At 45.9% G+C, this 24,549-nt stretch overlaps 1 protein-coding gene across 1 annotated transcript in view; it reads left to right on the plus strand.

Annotated features, from left to right (window-relative positions):
• Nucleotides 1-24,549, plus strand: part of LOC115175637 (disks large-associated protein 2) — a gene marked incomplete at its 5' end in the record, with an annotated part of 191,923 nt that overhangs the window by 135,824 nt on the left and 31,550 nt on the right. The window contains one exon of the mRNA XM_029738938.1: nucleotides 15,997-16,223. Within this exon, the coding sequence (XP_029594798.1) occupies nucleotides 15,997-16,223 (227 nt within the window). The remainder of the gene's footprint in view (nucleotides 1-15,996; nucleotides 16,224-24,549) is intronic.

A 24,549-nucleotide genomic window follows, 5' to 3' on the forward strand; every position in this document is an offset into this window, starting at 1 on the left:
CCAGATTATTTAACATGGTTGTTAGCAATTGAGTTTTAAGAGTATTTTCTGCACCTACCTAGCTCAAATTTGAGACATCGGATTAAAACGAGACTACAGCATCCATAAAGTGACTATTGGATTTAAGAAACGTCGGATTGACTAAGTTTGTAGGTGCAACAATTTTAATTAAATGTATAATTTATTGCTCTCACATGCTAATTTCTGTTCATTAAGAACCAACGATGTGCTACCTTTTTGTAGCATTTCTGACAATGCTAACATCTTTTCAGCTGAATCTCAGAGTTCTACAACTGGAACCAACAACTCAGTTGCTGCTTCTCACCAGTCAGATGAGAAGCAAGCCACAAGCAAAGGAACGGAATTTAGCTAGATAGGTATATTTGGTTTGTATCTTTTTTCAAAAAGGACAAAAAATCAAGAATCAAAGGTGAAACCTTCAACTACAGTGTGTTTATCATATGGCTGTTTATCAGTGAATCTGACCAATACAGTATTTTTTTTTTACATTATCACAGGTGGAAGGCCTACACAAGAATTGCACCGATATTGATAAAGCAAATGTGATGGGATAGTCTGGAGCCTGGTAGAGAGGTAGACTGGGCTGAATATGACAGTCTTCTGTACCGAGCAGATGTTTCTATCCTATCCATTCAACCACATGGCTTTTGAAGTTAGATTTAGACCAAGTATTCTCAGTAACACATCTGAAGGTCAAGCTTGTGTCCCCTGGTGATTTGCACCAGTCATTGTAACAAATGATATCCCCAGGGCCTAAACACCCCAGCATCCATGTGCTTAGAGAGTGTGACACACCCGTCCCCTGTCTGTCTGTCTGTCTGTCTGTCTGTCTGTCTGTCTGCCTGCCTGCCTGCCTGCCTGCCTGCCTGCCTGCCTGCCTGCCTGCCTGCCTGCCTGCCTGCCTGCCTGCCTGCCTGCCTGCCTGCCTGCCTGCCTGTTTTCTCACCATGCAGCGTTATGGAGACGGATTAGGGTAATGGTCTGCATCCCTGTCCGGTGGGCGTGCTTCAACATCTGGCGTCGTACATGCACCCAGTAATTGTAATGAATAAGCTGTCAAGCCTTACATATATATTTCTCCCTGAGTGCTCGCTGGCTGGGGCGATCTGCTCGCCACACTCAATAAAGTTTGATGGAATGGCTTCTTCTGTCCAGCTGTCATCTTGTGTGTCTAGCACAGCTCAGGCACAGGTGGCAGGACTTTGATTCTTTCACATTATAAACTGGGTGGTTCGAGCCCTGAATGCTAATTGGCTGACAGCCGTGGTATATCAGACCGTATATCATGGGTATGACAAAACATTTATTTGTACTGCTCTAATTACATTGGTAACCAGTTTATAATAGCAATAGAGCACCTCTGGGGTTTGTGGTATATTGCCAATATACCACGGCTGTCACGTCCTGACCAGTACTGACAATTTGTCATTGTAGTATGGTCAGGGCGTGGCAGGGGGTGTTTGTTTTGTGTGTTTTCTATTTCTATGTTTCATTTTCCATGTTTGGCCGAGTATGGTTTCCAATCAGAGGCAAGTGTTTTTCGTTGTCTCTGATTGGAAGCCATACTTAGGCGGCCTGTTTTTTGGGGGGGTTTGTGGGTGGTTGTTTTCTGTATAGTCTGTGAACCTTACGGAACTGTCGTTTTGTCGTTTTGTTAAATTTGTTTATTAAGTGTTCACTTTAAATAAGTATAAGAAGATGAGCACAATACCCCCTGCGCCTTGGTCCCCTTTCATCGACGCTTATGAAAGAACCACCCACCAAAAGAAGACCAAGCAGCGGGGTAAGGAGCAGGAGAGGAGGTATCTCGAGTCGTGGACGTGGGAGGAGATCCTCGATGGAAAGGGTCCATGGAGCCAGGCTGGGGAGTACCAGCGCCCGAAGGAGAAGCTAGAGGAAGCGAAGAGGGAACGACGGAATTACGAGGCGTTGTATCCTCCTATTCAGGAGGTGAAGAGGCAGCCCCCCAACATTTTTGGGGGGGGCATAAGGGGAGTTTTGCTAGGTCAGGGGGGAACCCTGACCAAACGTCCCGGGCATTTCGGAGGGAGCCATGGAGGAAACCAGAGCCGGTCGGGGAGTCAGGAGCGCATGACGACGCTGGATTCCGGAGAAAGGGACTGGTGGAAAGCGCACGACGGAGCAGACGCACAGAGGGAGGAGCTAGGCAGTATGGAGGAAGGCGCACTATGTTGCCCATACGTACTCACAGCCCGGTGCGGTCGATACAGGCTCTTCAATGTTGTCGTGCGACAGTTAGCCGGCAGCCAGGAAAAAGTGCGCCGGCTCAACATATCTTGCCTGCAGTGCGGCTCCTCGCCCCAGGATATCCTATGCCTGCTCCACGCACGATAGCCTGCATTCCCCAGCACAGCCCAGTTCACCCTGTGCCAGCGCTTCGCCCTTGCCGGGCTAGAGTGAGCATTGAGCCAGGACGGGTTATGCTAGCTGTAAGTGGCAGACCTCCAGTGAGAATCCTGGGCCCAGGATATCCTACGCCTGTTCCATGTACGGCAGCCTGCATTCCCCAGCACAGCCCAGTTTGTCCTGTGCCTGTGCTCCGCCCTTGTAGGGTTATAGTCAGCATCGGGCCAGGACGGGTTGCTCCAGACCGCCGGTGCGCCTCTACGGCCCAGTGTGCCCCGTGCCCGTGCTGCGCACCCAGTCTCCTGTGAGTCTCCCCAGTCCGGGGAGACCAGTCCCAGCTCCACGCAGGAGGCCTCCAGCGATGCTCCCCAGTCAGGAGCCTCCAGCGACGCTCCTCCACCCGGAGCCTCCAGCGACGCTCCCCAGTCAGGACCCTCCAGCGACGCTCCCCAGTCAGGAGCCTCCAGCGACGCTCCTCAGCCCGGAGCCTCCAGCGACGCTCCTCAGCCCGGAGCCTCCAGCGACGCTCCTCAGCCCGGAGACCCCAGCGACGCTCCTCAGCCCGGAGCCTCCAGCTACGCTCCCCAGTCAGGAGCCTCCAGCAACGCTCCTCAGCCCGGAGCCTCCAGCGACGCTCCCCAGGCAGGAGCCTCCAGCGACGCTCCTCAGCCCGGAGCCTCCAGCGACGCTCCCCAGGCAGGAGCCTCCAGCGACGCTCCCCAGGCAGGAGCCTCCAGCGACGCTCCCCAGGCAGGGGCCTCCAGCGACGCTCCCCAGGCAGGACCCTCCAGCGACGCTCCTCAGCCCGGAGCCTCCAGCGACGCTCCCAGTCCGGAGACTTCAGCGGTGGTCTGCAGCCCAGAGTCTTCAGAACGGGGACTACACCCAGAGCCAGAGCCACCTCCGTAGTGGGAGGATTGGTGAAGGGGGGGTGTAGCACAGGAACCGTCGTTGACGGTGGCCACCCTCCCTTCCCTCCCTTTAGGCTTGGGGTTGTTTTTGTGGGGTTTTTCGTTTTGAGGTGCAGTCGGGGTCTGCACCTTTGGGGGGTACTGTCACGTCCTGACCAGTAAAGGGGTCATTTGTAATTGGTAGAGCATGGTGTTTGCAACGCCAGCATGGTGTGTGCAAGCCAGGGTTGTGGGTTCGATTCCCACGGGGGGCCAGTACAAAAAAAAAAAGTTTTTTTTTAAATGCTGTAGGTGAGAATGTGGGTACTGTAGGTGAGAATGTGGTTTCTGTAGATGAGAATGTGGGTACTGTATGTGAGAGTGCTGTAGATGAGAATGTGGGTACTGTAGGTGAGAGTGCTGTAGGTGAGAATGTGGGTACTGTAGGTGAGAGTGCTGTAGGTGAGAATGTGGGTACTGTAGGTGAGAATATGGGTACTGTAGATGAGAATGTGGGTACTGTAGGTGAGAAGTAATTAGCCTAGGTGTGTGTAACTCAACTTCTGGTTTTCTATGTCTCCCCCCCTGCCCCCTCCCTCCCCCTCCCTCCCCCCTCCTGCAACACCCACCCCCCTCCCTCTTCCTCTCTCCTCCTTCTCCTCCCTGATCCCCCCTCCCTCTTCCCCCCCCCCCCCCCCCCGCACATTTAACATGCTGGTGGAAATTTGGTAAAACGGATTTAAGTTTCCCTGCATTAAAATCCCCGGACACAAGGAGCGCCGCCTCTGGTTGAGCGTTTTCCTGTTTTCTCATGACGGTATACAGCTCATTGAGTGTGGTCTTAGAGCCAGCATAGCTCTGTGGTAGACAGCTACAAAAAATACAGATGAAAACTCTCTAGGTAGAAAGTATGGTCTATAGCTTACCAATAGATACTCTACCTCAGGCGAGCAAAACCTTGAGACTTCCTTAGATACCGTGCACCAGCTGTTGTTTACAAATATACATAGACCACCCCTTGTCTTACCAGAGGCCACTGTTCTATCCCGCCGATACAGTGTAAAACCTGCCAGCTGTATGTTGTTCATGTCGTCGTTCAGCCAAGACTCGGTGAAACATAAGATATTACAGTTTTTAATGTCCCGTTGGTAGTTTAATCTTACTCTTAGGTCATTGATAATATTTTCCAATGATTGCATATTTGCCAGTGGATGGGATAGCAGTGGGATTTTACTCACTCGGCCAAGAATTCTCAGAAGGCAGCCCGAACTCCGCGCCCTTTTTCTCTGTCTTATCTTCACGCAAATGACGGGGATTTGGGCCTGTTCCCGGGAAAGCAGTATATCCTTCATGTCGGACTCGTCGGACTCGTTAAAGGAAAATCTTCTACCAGTTCGTGGTGAGTAATCACTGTTCTGATGTCCAGAAGTTATTTTCGGTCATAAGGGATGGTAGCAGCAACATTATGTACATAATATGTTAAAAAATAAGTTATAAACAACGCAAAAAAAACGAACAAATGAACACAGTTGGTTAGGAGCACGTAAAACATCAGCCATCTTCTCCGGCAACATTCTATTTAGTAATCCAGATTACTTAGTACTGATATACACAATACATTTACCAAATTTACATTTTTGTAGAGATGGTGTACCGCAGGGATGAATACAAATGCCAATTCCCTTCCCCCTTGTAATCCCCTCTTGTACAGCATGGCTCTGAGGTCTAAACTCCAGTGAGTGGAGTCAAACTTCCTAGGGGATGGATGTGAGGCCTGTAGAATTCCATCTCATCACAGATTGCCAAGCCATCCACACAGTGAATGACACTGCAAGCCCGTCAGAGTGACGAGTCCCAGTGAGATGGGCTTAGTGTGAGAAGAGGAGGGGTGTGAAATGAGTGGGAAAGAAATGCTTGTTTAATCTACAGGGAGGCCTAGCTCCACTTTGCCATGTTAGACTGTTAGGGCAGAGACAGACCAACATTCAACCTGTTCATACATTCTTGTGAAGCAGGACCAATGGGATTTCTCACAAAATTGCGGTCTAGGCACAGTGTGGGTTTGATTGAACCTTACCTACAGTTGCTGCCATTCATTCACCTGGGGCTGTGCTTGTAACTTTTACGTTGACACAATGTACTGTAGTTAGTGACAAATTATTAATTTTAGCAGCAGACAAGTTTATTAATCTTGCTACTATTATTAGGAAACGATGTAATTACATCTGAAATAAAATTATAGTTTACTGTTATTGATATCCAAATATTCAGGACAATGTGATTTAAAGTACCCATTTTTATTTTACATACTTTTACATACAGTTCAGAAAGCATATGGCTTTCATAGTATCCGCAGTGTTCATCAAGACAAAAGGAAATTGCGCTGATTATAGAACATCCTATAGCAGACCCTGAGACCTCTGGATTTTCAGTAAAAGTTTCATATTTACACCAACAGAACATTCATTTATTGAGATGCACCACTGGTCTATGCTTGTCCAGCAATTGTCTTTGCCATGGACCCCAACAGCAGTTACCAAGCATAGACAAGTGGTGCATGTTCTGTTGGTATAAATATGAAACTTTTACTGAAAATCCAGAGGTCTCAGGGTCAGCTATAGGATGAAGAGTGTTACACAGCACAGTGAGGGGAGTAATAAAGTCATGGATAACACCATGTCTTCCTCCCGAATCCTCCACACTCATTTTAAGGCCAATGTAGGCAAGTGTGTAGGTTGCAGCCATAGCAACTGCAGATAAACGAGCGACATTAACACATCATGCATATGCAACGGCGTAGCCTCGACTGTAACAGTCGTTCGACGAACGGCAGAACAATTAATAGTGATTAAGGGATCGTTGTTAATTACATGGTGTTGCTTTGCCATAAACATTTCCACACCAAAACAAAGCAGCTAATTTACTGTACAAGTAGCTCTAATTGGTGAAATCAAAGAAGGTTAATAGTTTAATAAGGCATGTTCTAGTCAATCCACATTAGTAGACAGTACATGCGAATTGGAAATATTTTCTAGTACTCTAAGATGGATGATCATATTCATACAGTACAAGGACATTCATTTTGATCTCAGACACTTTAAACATATATCTTACACATACTTATTTCAATGCATTTTGGCATTGACATGAAATTAGCCATCAACGACCAATCAAATTAATGATGTCACACATATGTTGTAGCTGTCCAGTATAATGATCAGGCGCATGTACTGTATGTATAACATAACATCACGCTGTGCTCCCAGTGGACAAGGGGAGCAGTGGTTCTTAGAACAACAGCCTGGGGCACTAGTGGTCTCCCTCTCTACCTCTGCCAGTTACTCACCCCAACCAATCATGGGCCCTGTCTGGTTATTTCCCCTTAACAGTCCCTGGGCTGCTATCAGAGAGAGCAGAGTAGGATGAATGTTGGGTTTTCTGTTCCTGGAGGTAACCTCACTCACTCACTCACTCACTCACTCACTCACTCACTCACTCACTCACTCACTCACTCACTCACATATTAAATGCAGCCATCGGTGGACATGAACCTGATCTATAAACGGCTCCTTTCTAGCATATAATCTGTATAGAGCAAAATAACATCTGGTCACGTAACTTCAGAGAAGAGGTGATACGGATCCTACAGGATGCTGCATATGTGACAGAGTGAAAATTCCACCCCAACCAGGGCGTGAACACACAACCTTCCTCACCGTTCCACAACATACAAAAAAAAATCACTGTCAATACCACTGACCCAGTAAAGACAAGGCATTTCTGAATCCGGAGCAACAATAATTATATTTCTCAGAAAGGCAGTACGGATGCCATGTGCTACACATTCCTGTACCGCTCAAGTACAATGTTGCCTTGTTGATTAGTGAGGGAGGGAAACAGCAAATAAAAACATTCATCAGGAAAATCTAATTCAATGTAGCTAATTACATACAAGGTGAATACTGATGAACACTTCCTAAAGCATTGGGTCAAAAGGCAATTGCAGACAGACTGCTGTTGTGACCTAAGCGGACATGTTGGTGTGTCAAACTACTTAACAAGAGAGGAAAGAGGCTAAGCTTTAAAAAAAAAAACGCAAATCTCCTCAGCAATGCCTGACTTGGCAAGCCAACAGGATAATTAGCTGGCTTGCTTATATCTTCACTTCAAAGCTCTATCAGCAAAACTATCATGCACACTAATCTGCTGTTTGTGCTTTTCTCCGTTCCCACAAGAGAGAGTTGAATAAAAATACAGTGATTGTGTGGAAACTAAATTAATCATGCTTAAAGACAGCAATAAAGCAAAGGTATTATTTTTTTCTCCTAATGCGTTGTCTTTGATCAGCTGGGGCAGTGGTTAACAAGGCAGGCGTTGCTCATGAGAGCCCAGCGCTAGCTCGTTAGCATTCCCCTGTCTTTTCTCTGAGTGGATGTTGTTACACCTGAATGAAGAGGCGCTTGGCTGCGCCACTGGGTTCGATTAGGCTAGAAAAGGTCTGGTGCCATTAGTTGGTATACATTTTATCAACACCCACAGACTGGTGAGTTAAAAGTTGCTAGGAGACTAAGATGGACTATCTTGAATGATGAACACTAAAATGCTCAGAATAGTTTGACACACATTGAGATAACAGCTTTTCTTTTTGTTAGTCCCCACCATCTAATACATTGGGTTTGCTCCCTTAAACAGACTGTTTAACAGTAGAGGAAGGGAGGGAGTTTCCGGTTGTGTGGGTATATAATAATTCTCATAGTAAAAATGTAAACCATAACATTGCATTAATGAGATAAACGACAAAAAAGCCAATGCCACAGGCACCCCGGGTCTCTAATTAAGCAATAAGGCCTGAGTGGGTGTGGTATATGGCCAATATACCACGGCTAAGGACTGTTCATATGCACGACGCAACGTGGAGTGCCTGGACACAGCCCTTAGCCGTTGTCATAAGCGTCAATGAAAGGGGACCACGGCGGAGCGGGTATAGTGCTCATCTTCTTATATTTATTTAAAGTGAACACTTAATCAAAATTAACAAAACGACAAAACGGCAGTTCCGTAAGGTTCACAGACTATACAGAAAACAACCATCCACAAAACCCAAAGAAAAACAGGCTGCCTAAGTATGGCTTCCAATCAGAGACAACGAAAAACACTTGCCTCTGATTGGAAACCATACTCGGCCAAACATGGAAAATGAAACATAGAAATAGAAAACTAGAACCACAATCCCCTAGAACCAAAACCCCCAAAACAAACACCCCCTGCCACGCCCTGACCATACTACAATTACATCATTACATTTACATTTTAGTCATTTAGCAGACGCTCTTATCCAGAGCGACTTACAGTAGTGAATACATACATTTCATTTTCATTTCATGCATTTAAAATGGTGGGTGGTCTGGAGAGAGGAGAGGGTTAGAGCTGGGTGGTCTGGAGAGAGGAGAGGGTTAGAGCTGGGTGGTCTGGAGAGAGGAGAGGGTTAGAGCTGGGTGGTCTGGGGAGAGGAGAGGGTTAGAGCTGGGTGGTCTGGGGAGAGGAGAGGGTTAGAGCTGGGTGGTCTGGAGAGAGGAGAGGGTTAGAGCTGGGTGGTCTGGGGAGAGGGTTAGAGCTGGGTGGTCTGGGGAGAGGGAGAAAAAAAACTCTAGACCACGTTGACTCCACACACAGAGATGCGTACAAAGCTCTTCCTCGCCCTCCATTTGGCATATCTGACCATAATTCTATCCTCCTGATTCCTGCTTGCAAGCTAAAAGTAAAGCAGGAAGCACCAGTGACTCGGTCAATAAAAAAGTGGTAAGATATTTTAATTTATTTATTTCACCTTTATTTAACCAGGTAGGCTAGTTGAGAACAAGTTCTCATTTACAACTGCGACCTGGCCAAGATAAAGCAAAGCAGTGCGACACAAACAACAACACAAAGTTACACATGGAATAAACAAACATACAGTCAATGACACAATAGAAAAAGTCTATATATAGTGTGTGCAAATGAGGTAAGATAAGGGAGGTAAGGCAATAAATAGGCCATAGTGGAGAAATAATTACAATTTAGCAATTAAACACTGGAGTGATAGATGTGCAGAAGAAGCTCGTCGGGAGGTTAGTTAACACAGTGTCCAAAGAAGGGCCAGAAGTATACAGAATGGTGTCGTCTGTGTAGAGGTGGATCAGAGAATCACCAGCAGCAAGAGCGACATCATTGATGTATACAGAGAAAAGAGTCGGCCCTAGAATTGAACCCTGTGGCACCCCAATAGAGACTGCCAGAGGTCCGGACAACAGGCCCTCCGATTTGACACACTGAACTCTGTCTGAGAAGTAGTTGGTGAATCAGTCATATGAGAAACCAAGGCTGTTCAGTCTGCCGATAAGAATGTGGTGATTGACAGAGTCGAAAGCCTAGGCCAGGTCAATGAATACTGCTGCACAGTATTGTCTCCTATCGATGGCGGTTATGATATCATTTAGGACCTTGAGCGTGGTTTAGGTGCACCCAGGACCAGCACGGAAACCAGATTGCATGGAGAAGGTACGGTGGGTACGGTGGGATTCGAAATGGTCGGTGATCTGTTTTGTTAACTTGGCTTTCGGAGACCTTAGAAAGACAGGCTAGGATAGATATAGGTCTGTAGCAGTTTGGGTGTAGAGTGTCTCTCCCTTTGAAGAGGGGGATTACCGCGGCAGCTTTCCAATCTTTGGGGATCTCAGACGATACGAAAGAGAGGTTGAACAGGCTAATAATAGGGGTTGCAACAATTTTGCCGGATAATTTTAGAAAGAGAGGGTCCAGAATGTTTAGCCCTGCTGATTTGTAGGGGTCCAGATTTTGCAGCTTTCAGAACATCAGCTATCTGGATTTGGGTGAAGGAGAAATGGGGGATGCTTGGGCAAGGTGCTGTGGGGGGTGCAGGGCTGTTGACCGGGGTAGGGGTAGCCAGGTGGAAAGCATGGCCAGCCGTAGAAAATTGCTTATTGAAATTCTCAATTATCGTGGATTTATCCGTGGTGACAGTGTTTCCTAGCCTCAGTGCAGTGGGCAGCTGGGAGGAGGTGCTCTTATTCTCCATGGACTTTACAGTGTCCCAGACATTTTTGTAGTTTGTGCTACAGGATGCAAATTTCTGTTTGAAAAAGCTAGCCTTTGCTTTCCTAACTGCTTGTGTATATTTGTTCCTAACTTCCCTGAAAAGTTGCATATCACTGGGGCTATTCGATGCTAATGCATTACGCCACAGGATGTTTTTGTGCTGGTCAAGGGCAGTCAGGTCTGGAGTGAACCAAGGGCTATATCTGTTCCTGGTTCAACATTTTTGGAATGGGGCATGCTTATTTAAGATGGTGAGGAAAGCACTTTTAAAGAATAACCAGCCATCCTCTACTGACGGAATGAGGTCAATATCCTTCCAGGATACCTGGGCCAGATCGATTAGAAAGGCCTGCTCGCTGAAGTGTTTCAGGGAGCGTTTGACAGTGATGAGGGGTGGTCGTTTGACCGCAAACCCATTACGGACACAGGCAATGAGGCAGTGATCGCTGAGATCCTGGTTGAAGACAGCAGAGGTGTATTTGGAGGGCAGGTTGGTTAGGATGATATCTATGAGGGTGCCCGTGTTTACGGATTTGGTGTTGTACCTGGTAGGTTCATTGATAATTTGTGTGAGATTGAGGGCATCAAGCATAGATTGTAGGATGGTCGGGGTATTAAGCATGTCCCAATTTAGGTCACCTAACAGCACGAGCACTGAAGATAGATGAGGGGCAATCAATTCACATATGGTGTCCAGGGCACAGCTGGGGGCAGAAAGTGGTCTATAGCAAGCGGCAAGGGTGAGAGACTTGTTTCTGGAAAGGTGGATTTTTAAAAGTAGAAGCTCAAATTGTTTGGGCACAGACCTTGATAGTAAGACAGAACTCTGCAGGCTATCTCTGTAGTAGATTGCAACTCCGCCCCCTTTGACAGTTCTATCTTGTCGAAAAATGTTATATTTAGAGATGAACATTTCTGGGTTTTTGGTGGCCTTCCTAAGCCAGGATTCATACACGGCTAGGACATCCGGGTTGGCAGAGTGTGCTAAAGCAGTGAATAAAACAAACTTAAGGAGGAGGCTTCTAATGTTAACATCCATGAAATCAAGGCTTTTACGGTTACAGAAGTCAACAAATGAGAGCGCCTGGGGAATGGGAGTGGAGCTAGGCGCTGCAGGGCCTGGATGAACCTCTACATCACCGGAAGAAAGGAGGAGGAGTAGGATAAGGGCATGGCTAAAGGCTATAAGAACTATTCGTCTAGTACATTCAGAGCAGAGAGTAAAAGGAGCAGGTTTCTGGGCACGGTAGAATAGATTCAAGGCATAATGTACAGACAAAGGTATGGTAGGAACTAGAAGCACAAGCATTTCGCTACACTTGCATTAACATCTGCTAACCATGTGTATGTGACCAATAAAATTTGATTTGATTTGATTTAGGATGTGAATACAGTGGAGGTAAACCTAAGCATTGAGTGACGATGAGAGATGTACTATCTCTAGAGACACCATTTAAACCAGGTGAGGTCACCGCATGTGTGGGAGGTGGAACAAAAGGGTTAGCTAAGGCATATTGAACAGGGCTGGAGGCTCTACAGTGAAATAAGACAATAATCACTAACCAAAACAGCAATGGACAAGGCTTATTGACATTAGGGAGAGGCATGCTTAGCCGAATGATCATACGGTCCAGTGAGTATCTAGGCGAGCTGGAGGCATGGCGATTCAGACAGCCAGCGGGCCGGGGATGGCAGGCTAGCAGAAGGGCCTTAGAGGGACGTCGCGACGGAAGAAGTCTGTTGTAGCCCCCTCGTGCGGTTACGTTGGAAGACCAGTCGTGATGGATCAGCAGGGCTCCGTGTAGTAAAAGGGTCCAGGCCAATTGACAAAATAGGTATAGTAGCCCAAGAAATTGGCTGATGGACCTCTTCAGCTAACAGTCCGATATGCTCTAGACAGCTAGCGGGCTGCAGCTAGCAGGCTAGCAGATGGGCATTCAGGGAACGTCTCGATGGAGGAGCCTGTTGAAAAAAACCCTCGGGCGGATTACAACGGTAGTCCAGTTGGGATGAATAGGCGGGGCTCCGTATCGGCAGTAAAAGGGGTCCAATTGGCAAAATAGGTATTGTATCCCAAGGAGTGGCTGATGGACCTCTTCAGCTAGCCGAGAGATGGGCTAGCTCCAGGCTAATTGGTGCTTGCTTCAGGCTAATTGGTGCTTGCTTCAGGCTAATTGGTGCTTGCTTCGGGACAGAGATGTTAGCCAGGAGTAGCCACTCGGATAGCAGCTAGCTAGCTGCGATGATCCAGGTGAAAAGGTTCAGAGCTTGCGGTAGGAATCCGGAGATATGGAGAAAAAGAAGTCCGATGGGTTGAATCGCGCTGTGCAGACTGGCAGGAGTTGTCCGGGCTAAAGGTTAGCTGATGAACTCTAGCAGTGGCTAGCTGACTACTAGCTAGTAGCTAGTTAGCTGGCTAGCTTCTGTTGGGGGTTCCGGTACTAAAGTAAAGAAAATAGCAGATCCATACCACATTGGGTGAGGTGGGTTGCTGGAGAGTATGTTGAAGTTGAGGTTAAGAAAAATATAAAAAAATATATGCGAAGAAAAAAGATAGAAAAAGATATATACACAGGACATGACAAGACAAAGACAAAGACGCCTGACTGCTACGCCATCTTGGTTTATGAAGCAGACGCTGATGAAGCAGACGCTAAACTACAGTACTGCTTTGCTAGCACAGACTGGAATATGTTCCGGGATTCTTCCGATGGCATGAGGAGTACACCACATCAATCACTGGCTTCATCAATAAGTGCATTGATGACGTCGTCCACACAGTGACTGTACGTACATACCCCAACCAGAAGCCATGGATTACAGGCAACATCCGCATTGAGCTAAAGGGTAGAGCTGCCGCATTCAAGGAGCGGGATTCTAACCCGGAAGCTTATAAGAAATCCCACTATGCCCTCCGATGAACCATCAAACAGGCAAAGGGTCAATACAGGACTTAGATCAAATCGTACCACACCGGCTCTGATGCTCGTCGGATGTGGCAGGGCTTGAAAACTATTACATACTACAAAGTGAAGCACAGCTGAGAGCTGCCTATTGATACGAGCCTACCAGATGAGCTAAATTACTTCTATGCTCGCTTCGAGGCAAGTAACACTGAAACATGCCTGAGAGCATCAGCTGTTCCGGACGACTGTGTGATCACGCTCTCCGCAGCCGATATGAGTAAGGCCTTTAAACAGGTCAACATTCACAAGGCCGTAGGGCAAGACGGATATCCAGGACGTACTCCGAGCAGACGCTGACCAACTGGCAAGTGTCTTCACTGACATTTTCAACCTCTCCCTGTCTGAGTCTGTAATACCAACATGTTTCAAGCAGACCACCATAGTCCCTGTTCCCAAGAACATTAAGGTAACCTGCCTAAACGACCACCGACACGTAGCACTCACGTCTGTAGCCATGAAGTGCTTTGAAAGGCTGGTCATGGCTCACATCAACACCATTAACGGAGAAACCCTAGACCCACTCCAATTTGCATACCGCCTTAACAGATCCACAGATGATGCAATCTCTATTGCACTCCACACTGCCCTTTCCCACCTGGACAAAAGGAACATCTATGTGAGAATGCTATTCATTGACTACAGCTCAGCATTCAACACCATAGTGCCCTCAAAGCTCATCTCTCAACTAAGGACCCTGGGACTAAACACCTCCTCTCTGCAACTGGATCCTGTACTTCCTGACGGGCCGCCCCCAGGTGGTAATTGTAGGTAACAACACATCCGCCACACTGATCCTCAACACGGGGGCCCCTCAGGGGTGCGTGCTTAGTCCCCTCCTGTACTCCCTGTTCACACATGACTGCATGGCCTTGTACGATTCCAACACCATCATTAAGTTTGCCGATGACACAACAGTGGTAGGCCTGATCACGGACAGTGACGATGCAGCCTATAGGGAGGAGGTCAGAGACCTGGCCGTGTAGTGCCAGGACAACAACCTCTCCCTCAACGTGATCAAGACAAAGGAGACGATTGTGGACTACAGGAAAAAGAGGACCGAGCACGCCCCCATTCTCATTGACGGGGCTGTAGTGGAGCAGGTTGAGAGCTTAAAGTTCCTCCTCAGGAGACTGAAAAAATTTGACATGGGTCCTCAAAAGGTTCTACAGCTGCACCATTGAGAGTATCCTGACTGGTTGCATCACTGCCTGGTATGGCAACTGCTTTGGCCTCTGAAGGCAAGGCACTACAGAGGGTAGTGCGTACGGCCGAGTACATCACTGTGGCCAAGCTTCCTGCCATCCAAGACCTCTATACCAGGCAGTGTCAGAGGAAGGCCCTAAAAATGGTAAAACACTCCAGCCACCCTAGTCATAGACTGTTCTCTCTGCTATTGCATGGCAAGCGGTACCAGAGCGCCAAGTCTAGGTCCAAGAGGCTTCTAAACAGCTTCTACCCCCAAGCCATAAGAATCCTGAACATCTAGTCAAATGGCTACCCAGACTATTTGCATTGCCCCCCCACCTCTTTTACACTGCTGCTACTCTCTGTTATCTATGCATAGTCACTTTAATAACTCTACCTACATGTACATATTACCTCAATTACCTCGACTAACCGGTGGCCCCGCGCATTGACTCTGTACTGGTACCCCACTTTATATAGCCTCACTATTGATATTTTACTGCTGCTCTTTAAATATTTGTTATTTTTATTTCTTATTCTTATTTTATTTGTTGTATTTTATTTTGTTGGTATTTTTAAACTGCATTGTTGGTTAGGGCTTGTAACTAAGCATTTCACTGTAAGGTCTACCTACACCTGTTGTATTTGGCGTATGTGACAAATAAAATTTGATTTGATTTGATACTTGTATCATGTAATGTTTTTGGAAAAACTTTTAGCTTATTACACTGAGCATATCTTGCCACCATTGAGGATAGTTTCTCTTGAGTTGTTTCTGAGAAATATGTAATGCTATTCAGCTGCTTATACACACCAAAAAGTGCTTTGGCTAAACAACAAAACATTTAATGTTAGAGAAAGATGAATAAAACAAAAAGGGCTTGGGAGTAGGAGTAGAATGTTATGAGCAGTGAAACTGGTTAATTAGAGTAGCTAGACCCTTGGGGAGTGAGGGGCGAGTCTGAGGGGAGAACATACGCTGGGGATGGGGATCATTCTGCTCCAGTCAGTCCCTGTGTGTGTTAGGGGCAAACTCTTCCTCAGTTGACTCTGAGTCAGCTCTTATACTCTTTTGGCAGCCGGGCCCCATTGTACTAGCAGATAACATAACTGCTTAGAGAGCAGTCGCACAAGGCTGAGATTTTTTCTCAGGGGTACCCAGAGGCATCCTCTTCTGGTCAACACCTCACTTGTTTCTCCAGTAGAAGTGTGTGTGTGTGTGTGTGTGTGTGTGTGTGTGTGTGTGTGTGTGTGTGTGTGTGTGTGTGTGTGTGTGTGTGTGTGTGTGTGTGTGTGTGTGTGTGTGTGTGTGTGTGTGTGTGTGTGTGTGTGTGTGTGTGTGTGTGTGTGTGTGTGTGTGTGTGTGTGTGTGTGTGTGTGAGAGAGAGAGATACAAGACACAGAGTACAGTACACCTGTGCAGAAAGTTGGATCTATGTGACTCACTGACAGAGGTGGGCTGTCTGCTGCAGGTGCCTCAGGATGAGTGGAGTGGATACCCGGAGGACGGAGACAAGGACGAGGAGATCCCATGTCGGCGGATGCGCAGCAGCAGCTACGTCAAAGCCATGGGAGAGGTAGACAATGACTCTGGTGGCGAATCTGATGGCAGCCCCAAGACCTCACCCCAGAAGGCCATCCGACCCGATGCCCTCGTCCTCAAATCAGTTATGCAGAGGCCCCACATAGACCCCCAAAGGTAGGCCCATCTTAATGTCTCAACTAGAGCTACTTGTGGTATTCAATAATGCGTTGTCACTAGATCGTTGTTATGGTGTCTGTTTTAGCACACCCTCAGCCTCATAAGTCACTCCTGCTTGAGTCAATCCTCATCCATGAGGTATGAGGCAGAGGATGTTCTAAAATGGACACCGTACATGTCAGCCTGGTCTCATAGACTCATATACATTCTTAGGAAATAAAGGTGCTATCTTTAACGTAAAAGGGTTCTTCAGCTGTCCCCATTCGAGAAATATTTGAAGAGCCCTTTTTGTTTTCAGGTAGATCCCTTTTGGGTACCATGAAGAGCCGTTTCTACAGAAGGTTCTACATGGAACCCAAAAGGGTTCTCCTATGAGGACAGCCCAAGAACCCCTTTGGAACCCTTTTTTCTAAGAGTGTAGTAAACGTAAATCCAGGACACTCAAATGAGTATGATATGCTACGTTTCGTATGGTTACATAAGACAGAAGGTTAATTAAGGCAAAAATGAAAGTAGGGTGGTTGGTCTGGGTGGATGGATGGGTAGGCATATAACACAAACGTCTAGCAACCCGAAGGTTGCGTGTTTTAATTTCATCACGGACAACTTTAGCATTTTAGCAACTTTGCAACTACTTACTACTTTTTAGCTACTTTGCAACTACTTAGCATGTTAGCTAACCCTTCCCCTAACCATAACCCATTAACTTAACCCTTTAACCTAACTCCTAACCCTTTACCTAGCCTCGCTAACATTAGCCACCTAGCTAACCTTAGCATTAGCCACATAGCCACTAGCTAGCGTAAGCCACAACAAATTGTAATTCGTAACATATCGTATGAACTGTAATTCATAACATATCATATGAAATGGATGACGGACATCCACGAATGATGGGAACCTGTAGGGCCGGCTGAGGCGCGGGAACCTGTAGGGCCGGCTGAGGGGCGGGAACCTGTAGGGCCGGCTGAGGCGCGGAAAGGGAACCTGTAGCCGGCTGAGGCGTGGGAAGGGAACCTGTAGCCGTCTGAGGCACGGGAGCCTGACGAGCCGGCTGAGGCATGGGAGCCTGACGAGCCGGCTGAGGCATGAGAGCCTGACGAGCCAACCGAGGTGCGGGAACCTGTAGGGCCGGCTGAGGCGCGGGAACCTGTAGGGCCGGCTGAGGCGTGGGAAGGGAACCTGTAGCCGGCTGAGGCGCGGGAAGTGAACCTGTAGCCGGCTGAGGCGCGGGAGCATGACGAGCCAGCTCAGGCATCCCCGGTTGCCCGGCAGCGGCACTTGGACCTGACGTCACCAGTAAAAAAAAATCCCTGTTGCTTCCCCTTGGGGAGGCGTTATTCTGTAACGTGTACGCTAAGAATCGGGAAGCAAGTACAGGGAGTGAATTTAATAAATAACGGAACATGGAACAAAACCAGAAACACGAGTAGTGTACAGACATGAAACACAGAAACAGAGTCAATAATGCCTGGGGAAAGAACCAAAGGGAGTGACAGATATAGGGGAGGTAATCAGGAAGGTGATGAGGTCCAGGTGGGTCTCATGAGGCGCAGGTGCACGTAACAATGGTGGCTGGTGTGCGTAATAATGAATAAACTGTCGATGTCGAGCGCTAGAAAGTGGGGAGCGGGAGTAGACGTGCTAATAACCTATCCACAGCTGCCCGACTATATGTGATAAAGTTCAAATCTAAGGCGCGCACCCAACCCTAACCCCCGCTAATATAGAACATATGCTTTAGGCTACAGTCAGAGACAGCAGACTGATTTTTTGACAGGGGGTACAGGATTTAATTTTTTACCCAATTTCTTTTTATACTTTTAGACATTTTGGTAGGTTATATAATTAGATACATGCAGCGTCTGTTGGTCTAGAAGACTAATTAAAGCCTTTCTCACCAGAATAATGTCATAAATAGATTGAATAATTAATTCTATCTAGTTGACATTGTTAAAGTTTTCCCTGTCATCTCTGCTTCTTTCGCGGAGCAAAGACGTTTAGGGACCAGGGAGAAAATGCAATAACAAAACAAAGACTAGAACATTTTCGGTGCAAAATTTCCAAATGACATCAGTTTGACCGGTTGTCAAGAAATTACCCAACATGTTTCTGATAAGATTTCACTTTGGCTTGGATGCATATTTTATGTCGATTAAATACTATCAGCTTTTATGATGCTGTTAAAGATAGCACCTCTACAGATGGTGTCTAACTGTGCATTCGCGTTCTCTCAAGATGGTGAAAGAAAGAAATCATGTTTCTCCACGAAAAATTTGGCCGACATTTGGTGTATAATTTTACAGCAAGAAAGGCTTAATTCTACAGGAGTTAAAATTAAGGCTATGTGAGAGGTTATAGACCTACAGTCAGTGTCCAGATTTCAGTTTCCATTCAACCCATCTGAACAGTAGGCTACAGTTCCCTTGACATGACATAGGCCTATTTGAAGTCCCCGTCTTGTGACTGTCGAATTTGTACAGCGCCTCACAATCATCACACATAACATAGCATAGCCCGCACTGCTATCATCCTCTTTTACCACTTCACCAAATCTTTCCCAAACATTACTTTTTTTGGCCCTCCCTTCTCTCTATTTTCAACTCTCCATTTTGCAGCTTTTCTCTTATTGAATTAAATTCTAACATATTCCTTTTTGTCTCCATGGATCGACATGAACTTTTAAATGGTGTGTAGGCTATTTGGCGCGCATACAGTTAGGCCCTAACCTTAGGCTTACACACTAATGCAGAATAGCCTAAAAAGAATGTAGCCTATAGATATAAATTGCACAAGAATTATACATTTATGGATTTTTTAAGGTATTGTTTTCTCTTTATTCAACCCGCCCACCACCCACCCGCCCTTCATCCAGACAATATTTCATGACCATAAACCCGTGGATATAATCGCAAGGACTGCAGGTTATGAGTCAAACTGTGCATCTGTAACGTCTACTTCTGAGTCCAGGTTGTACGTGTCATTCCCAGGATAAGTTTCAAACAAACTAATGTAGTGTGTGATATTAATATACTGCTATACTGTACAGACAAGGCAGCATTTTTTATGAATATGCCTCATGAAATTCAATTCGTAATTACACAGCATTACATACATGCTTTTGGTAAACATTTGGCTGCATTACTGAAATTGAAATAACTGTGCTCAAAAGCTTGATTTTGACATTAGATAGGATGGCAGGGTTTAAAATGTTTTTTTTGCCCAGATAGCCGATGTGGCTCATGGATTACCGTAAATAATGTAGAAGCTCTGACCTTCATCTTGACTGGATTTTGACCCTCTTTAAAAAATCTATACACAGCACCCGCCTTTTTGACACGCCATTTCAAAACCTTAACCATAGCTCCTGGCTTTTTGCAAACTGTTTTTCATCTAGTCGGCTCAGAGATTCAACCAGCAACCTTTCGGTTACTGGCCCAATGCTCTTAATTGCTAGGCTACCTGCCGTTATAGCTAGGCTACCTGTTATGTCTGTTATATGTCTTTGTGACCTCTGTATGTGGTGGGATTTTCTGGGGAACATGCATGATTTAGCCATGTCACTCGATGTTGCTGGGCAACAGAGGAAGAATAGCGCCTTTGTTACGATTGGCTGTGACATGTTCCTATTGTACCCCAATGTCTCTTCAGCCTGTATTAATGCATGACTAAGAGCTCTGCTACATTTGTTTGGTCAATTGGTTTGTAGCCGCTTCACTGCTTTGTGCTCCTGTCCTTGTGTTTGGATTGTTCTCTGTTTACTATTGGAGCCCAGTTCTCCTCATGAGCTCAGATATTAAAGTAGTACTTTAGCTAGTGAGTGCCAGACCAATGCAGGCATTATATCTGACCTTTATCAACTGCTATTTCAATATTTGCTTACCGAGGCAATGTACCTCATGTTATCACAGCACTGTTGACAAGGCAGTGGTAAGTCTGTCACTTCTCTCAAATGTCACAGTCAAATGACTAGGTACAGTATTAAGCATGAACAGGATATTCATTGGCTGACAATCAAATCTCATATATTTCTTTGAATGCCTTCATATAAGTGAAATTGTCTTTCATTCTCACTTGAGCTGTCTCACTCCGCAAATAAAGAGCCTGTTTGCTCTCATTCCCCCTCTTGATAGACAACACTCCATAGATTCAAAGATAAATGAGCTTTAGGTAAACTATAAGAAGCAGGACAGTGGTACAGAGTGATTTTGTAGTAAAAAAAATGAAATGATTGGACAGAAAAAGAAAAGGACACCATCAAAATATTGTACACCATGATGTGTAGCATGGCATGGGATCTTGAAAGCAGTAATGATGGTTACAATAACGATTATTATACCAACCAATCAGAAGATGCATAATATTCTGAATGACAAAGTCCAAATGATTCTCTCGGTATGAATGAAAGGGCTTGGAGACTAACTAAAAAACCTCCTCTACTGATTGTACCATACATTATGCACCTCTTGGTATTAGTGCAACAATTTCTATACCTTATTGTACTGTTGATTGCATCAGAGCAGAATATCTTCCCATCCTGATTCTGACCCAGATGATCCATCGCCCTCTGAGATGTCTCTTATAGTTATTCTAGACTAGGCTTGCAAATATTTCTTCCAGAACAGGACGGATGCTTGTGTTCTGGAGGTCTGCACACACGCACGCACGCACGCACGCACACACATGCACACACACACACACACACACACACACACACACACACACACACACACACACACACACACACACACACACACACACACAGGGAGATACCTGGGGAGGTGCCCTGCATGTATCAGTCCTGTATGCAACTCAGGGCTCAGACTCCCTATCCTTTTGTTACCCACAGCTTAATCATCATCTCACTGGGATTCTACTTATGAAATGCTTTGAAAGGCTGGTCATGGCTCTCATCAACACCATCATCCCAGAAACCCTGGACCCACTCCAATTCGCCCCAACAAATCCACATATGACGCAATCTCTATTGCACTCCACACTGCCCTCTCCCACCTGTATAAGAGTAATACCTATGTGAGAATGTTGTTCATTGACTACAGCTCAGCATTCAACACCATAGTGCCCTCCAAGCTCATCACTAAGCTAAGGACCCTGGGACTGAACACATCCCTCTGCAACTGGATCCTGGACTCCTTGACGGGCCGCCCCCAGGTGGTGAGGGTAGGCAACAAGACATTTGTCACACTGATCGCTCAACACAGGGGCCCCTCAGGGGTGCGTGCTTAGTCCCTTCCTGTACTCTTTGTTCACCCACGACTGCTTGGTCGCGCACAACTCCAACACCAGCGTGTGCCAAGCACGACTCCAACACCATCATTAAGTTGCTGACGACACAACAGTGGTAGGCCTGATCACCGACAACAATGAGACAGCCTATAGGGAGGTCAGAGACCAGGCAGAGTGGTGCAAGGACAACAACCTCTCCCTCAACATGAGCAAGAAAGGAGATGATCGTGGACTACAGGAAAAGGAGGGCCGAACACACCCCAATTCACATCGACAGGGCTGTAGTGGAGCAGGTCGAGAGTTTCAAGTTCCTTGGTGTCCACATCACCAACAAATTATTATGGTCCAAACACACCAAGACAGTCATGGAGAGGGCACGACAACAACTTTTCTCCCTCAGGAGACTGAAAAGATTTGGCATGGGTCCCCAGATCCTCAAAAAGTTCTACAGCTGCACCATTGAGAGCATCCTGACTGGTTGCATCACTGCCTGGTATGGCAACTGCTCGGCATCCGACCGTAAGGCACTACAGAGGGTAGCGCGTATGGCCCAATACATCACTGGGGCCAAGCTTCCTGCCATCCAGGACCTACAGTTGAAGCCGGAAGTTTACATGCACTTAGGTTGGAGTCATTAAAACTCGTTTTTCAACCACTCCATAAATTTCTTATGAACAAACTATAGTTTTGGCAAGTCGGTTAGGATATCTACTTTGTGCATGACACCAAACACAAATCCAACCATTGTTTACAGACAGATTATTTCACTTGTAATTCATTGTATCACAATTCCAGTGGGTCAGAAGTTTACATACACTAAGTTGACTGTGCCTTTAAACAGCTTGGAAAATTCCAGAAAATGATGTCATGGCTTTAGAAGTTTCTGATATGCTAATTGACATCATTTGAGTCAATTGGAGGTGAACCTGTGGATGTATTTCATGGCCTACCTTCAAATTCAGTGCCCCTTTGCTTGACATCATGGGATAATTAAAAGAAATCAGCCAAGACCTCAGAAAAAAATTGTAGACCTCCACAAGTCTGGTTCATCCTTGGGAGCAATTTCCAAACGCCTAAAGGTACCACGTTCATCAGTACAAATAATAGTATGCAAGTATAAACACCATGGGACCTCGCAGCCGTCATACCGATCAGGACGGAGACACGTTCTGTCACCTAAAGATGAACGTACCTTGGTGTGAAAAGTGCAAATCAATGCCAGAACAACAGCAAAGGACCTTGTAAAGATGCTGGAGGAAACAGGTACAAAAGTATCTATATCCACAGTAAAACGAGTCCTATATCGACATAACCTGAAAGGCCACTCAGCAAGGAAGAAGTCACTGCTCCAAAATCACCATAAAAAAGACAGGCCACAGTTTGCAACTGCACATGGGGACAAGGATACATACTTTTTGGAGAAATGTCCTCTGATCTGATGAAACAAAAATAGAACTGTTTTGCCATAATGACCATTATTATGTTCAGAGGAAAAAGGGGGAGGCTTGCAAGCTGAAGAACACCATCCCAACCGTGAAGCACGTGTGTGGCAGCATCATGTTGTGGGGGTGCTTTGCTGCAGGAGGAACTGGTGCACTTCACAAAATAGATGGCATCATGAGGCAGGAAAATTATGTTGATATATTGAAGCAACATCTCAAGACATCAGTCAGGAAGTTAAAGCTTGGTCGCAAATGGGTCTTCCAAATGGACATTGACCCCAAGCATACTTCCAAAGCTGTGGCAAAATTGCTTATTAAGGACAACAAAGTCAAGGTATTGGAGTGGCCATCACAAAGCCCTGACCTCAATCCTATAGAAAATTTGTGGGCAGAACTGAAAAAGTGTGTGCGAGCAAGGATGCCTACAAACCTGACTCAGTTACACCAGCTCTGTCAGGAGGAATGGGCCAAAATTCACCCAACTTATTGTGGGAAGCTTGTAGAAGGCTACCCGTAACGTTTGACCCAAGTTAAACAATTTAAGGGCAATGCTACCAAATACTAATTGAGTGTTTGTAAACTTCTGACCCACTTGGAATGTGATGAAAGAAATAAAAGCTGAAATAAATCATTCTCTCTGCTATTATTTGGACATTTCACATTCTTAAAATAAAGTGGTGATCCTAACTGACCTAAGACAGGGAATTTTTACTAGGATGAAATGTCAGGAATTGTGAAAAACTGAGTTTAAATGTATTTGGCTAAGGTGTATGTAAACTTCCAACTTCAACTGTATATACTAGGTGGCGTCAGAGGAAAGCCCTAAAAATTGTCAAAGGCTCTAGTCATCCAAGTCATAGACTGTTCTCTCTGCTTCCACACGGCAAGTGGTACCAGAGCGACAAGTCTAGGTCCCAAAGGCTCAATAACAGCTTCTACCCCCAAGCCATAAGTATGCTGAACAATTAATCAAATGGCCACCCGGACTATTTACATAGTCGGTGAATGAGGTGATTTACTCCTCAATGCCATTGGATGAATCCCAGAACATATTCCAGTCTGTGCTAGTAAAACAGTCCTGTAGCTTAGCATCCACATCATCTGACCACTTCTATATTGAGCGAGTCACTGGTACTTCCTGCTTTAGTTTTTGCTTGTGAGCCGGAATCAGGAGGATATAATTATGGTCAGATTTTCCAAATGGAGAGCTTTGTATACGTCTCTGTGTGTGGAGTAAAGGTGGTCTAGAGTTTGTTTTCCTCTGGTTGCACATGTGACATGCTGGAAGAAATGAGATGAAACGGTTTTAAGTTTGCCTGCATTAATGTCCCCGGCCACCAGGAGCACTGCTTCTGGATGAGCATTATGTTTTTTAATTTTTTTACCCCCTTTTTCTCCCCAATTTTGTTGGTTAGGAGTCCGTAGAACGGCAGCCATCCCCTCCAGCACCATTATAGCGTACAAGCCATAAGACTGCTAAATTCAGTAGTTAACCAAATAGCTACCCGGACTATCAGCATTAACCCCTCCTTTGCACAAACTCTCTTATGACTCATCAAATACTATAAGCTACTGCTATTATCTATACTGTTGCTTAGTTACCTTACCTTACCATACCTTACCTTACCTTACCT

The sequence above is a fragment of the Salmo trutta genome, chromosome 1 (assembly GCF_901001165.1).
Source record: "Salmo trutta chromosome 1, fSalTru1.1, whole genome shotgun sequence".
Classification (NCBI taxonomy): domain Eukaryota; kingdom Metazoa; phylum Chordata; class Actinopteri; order Salmoniformes; family Salmonidae; genus Salmo; species Salmo trutta.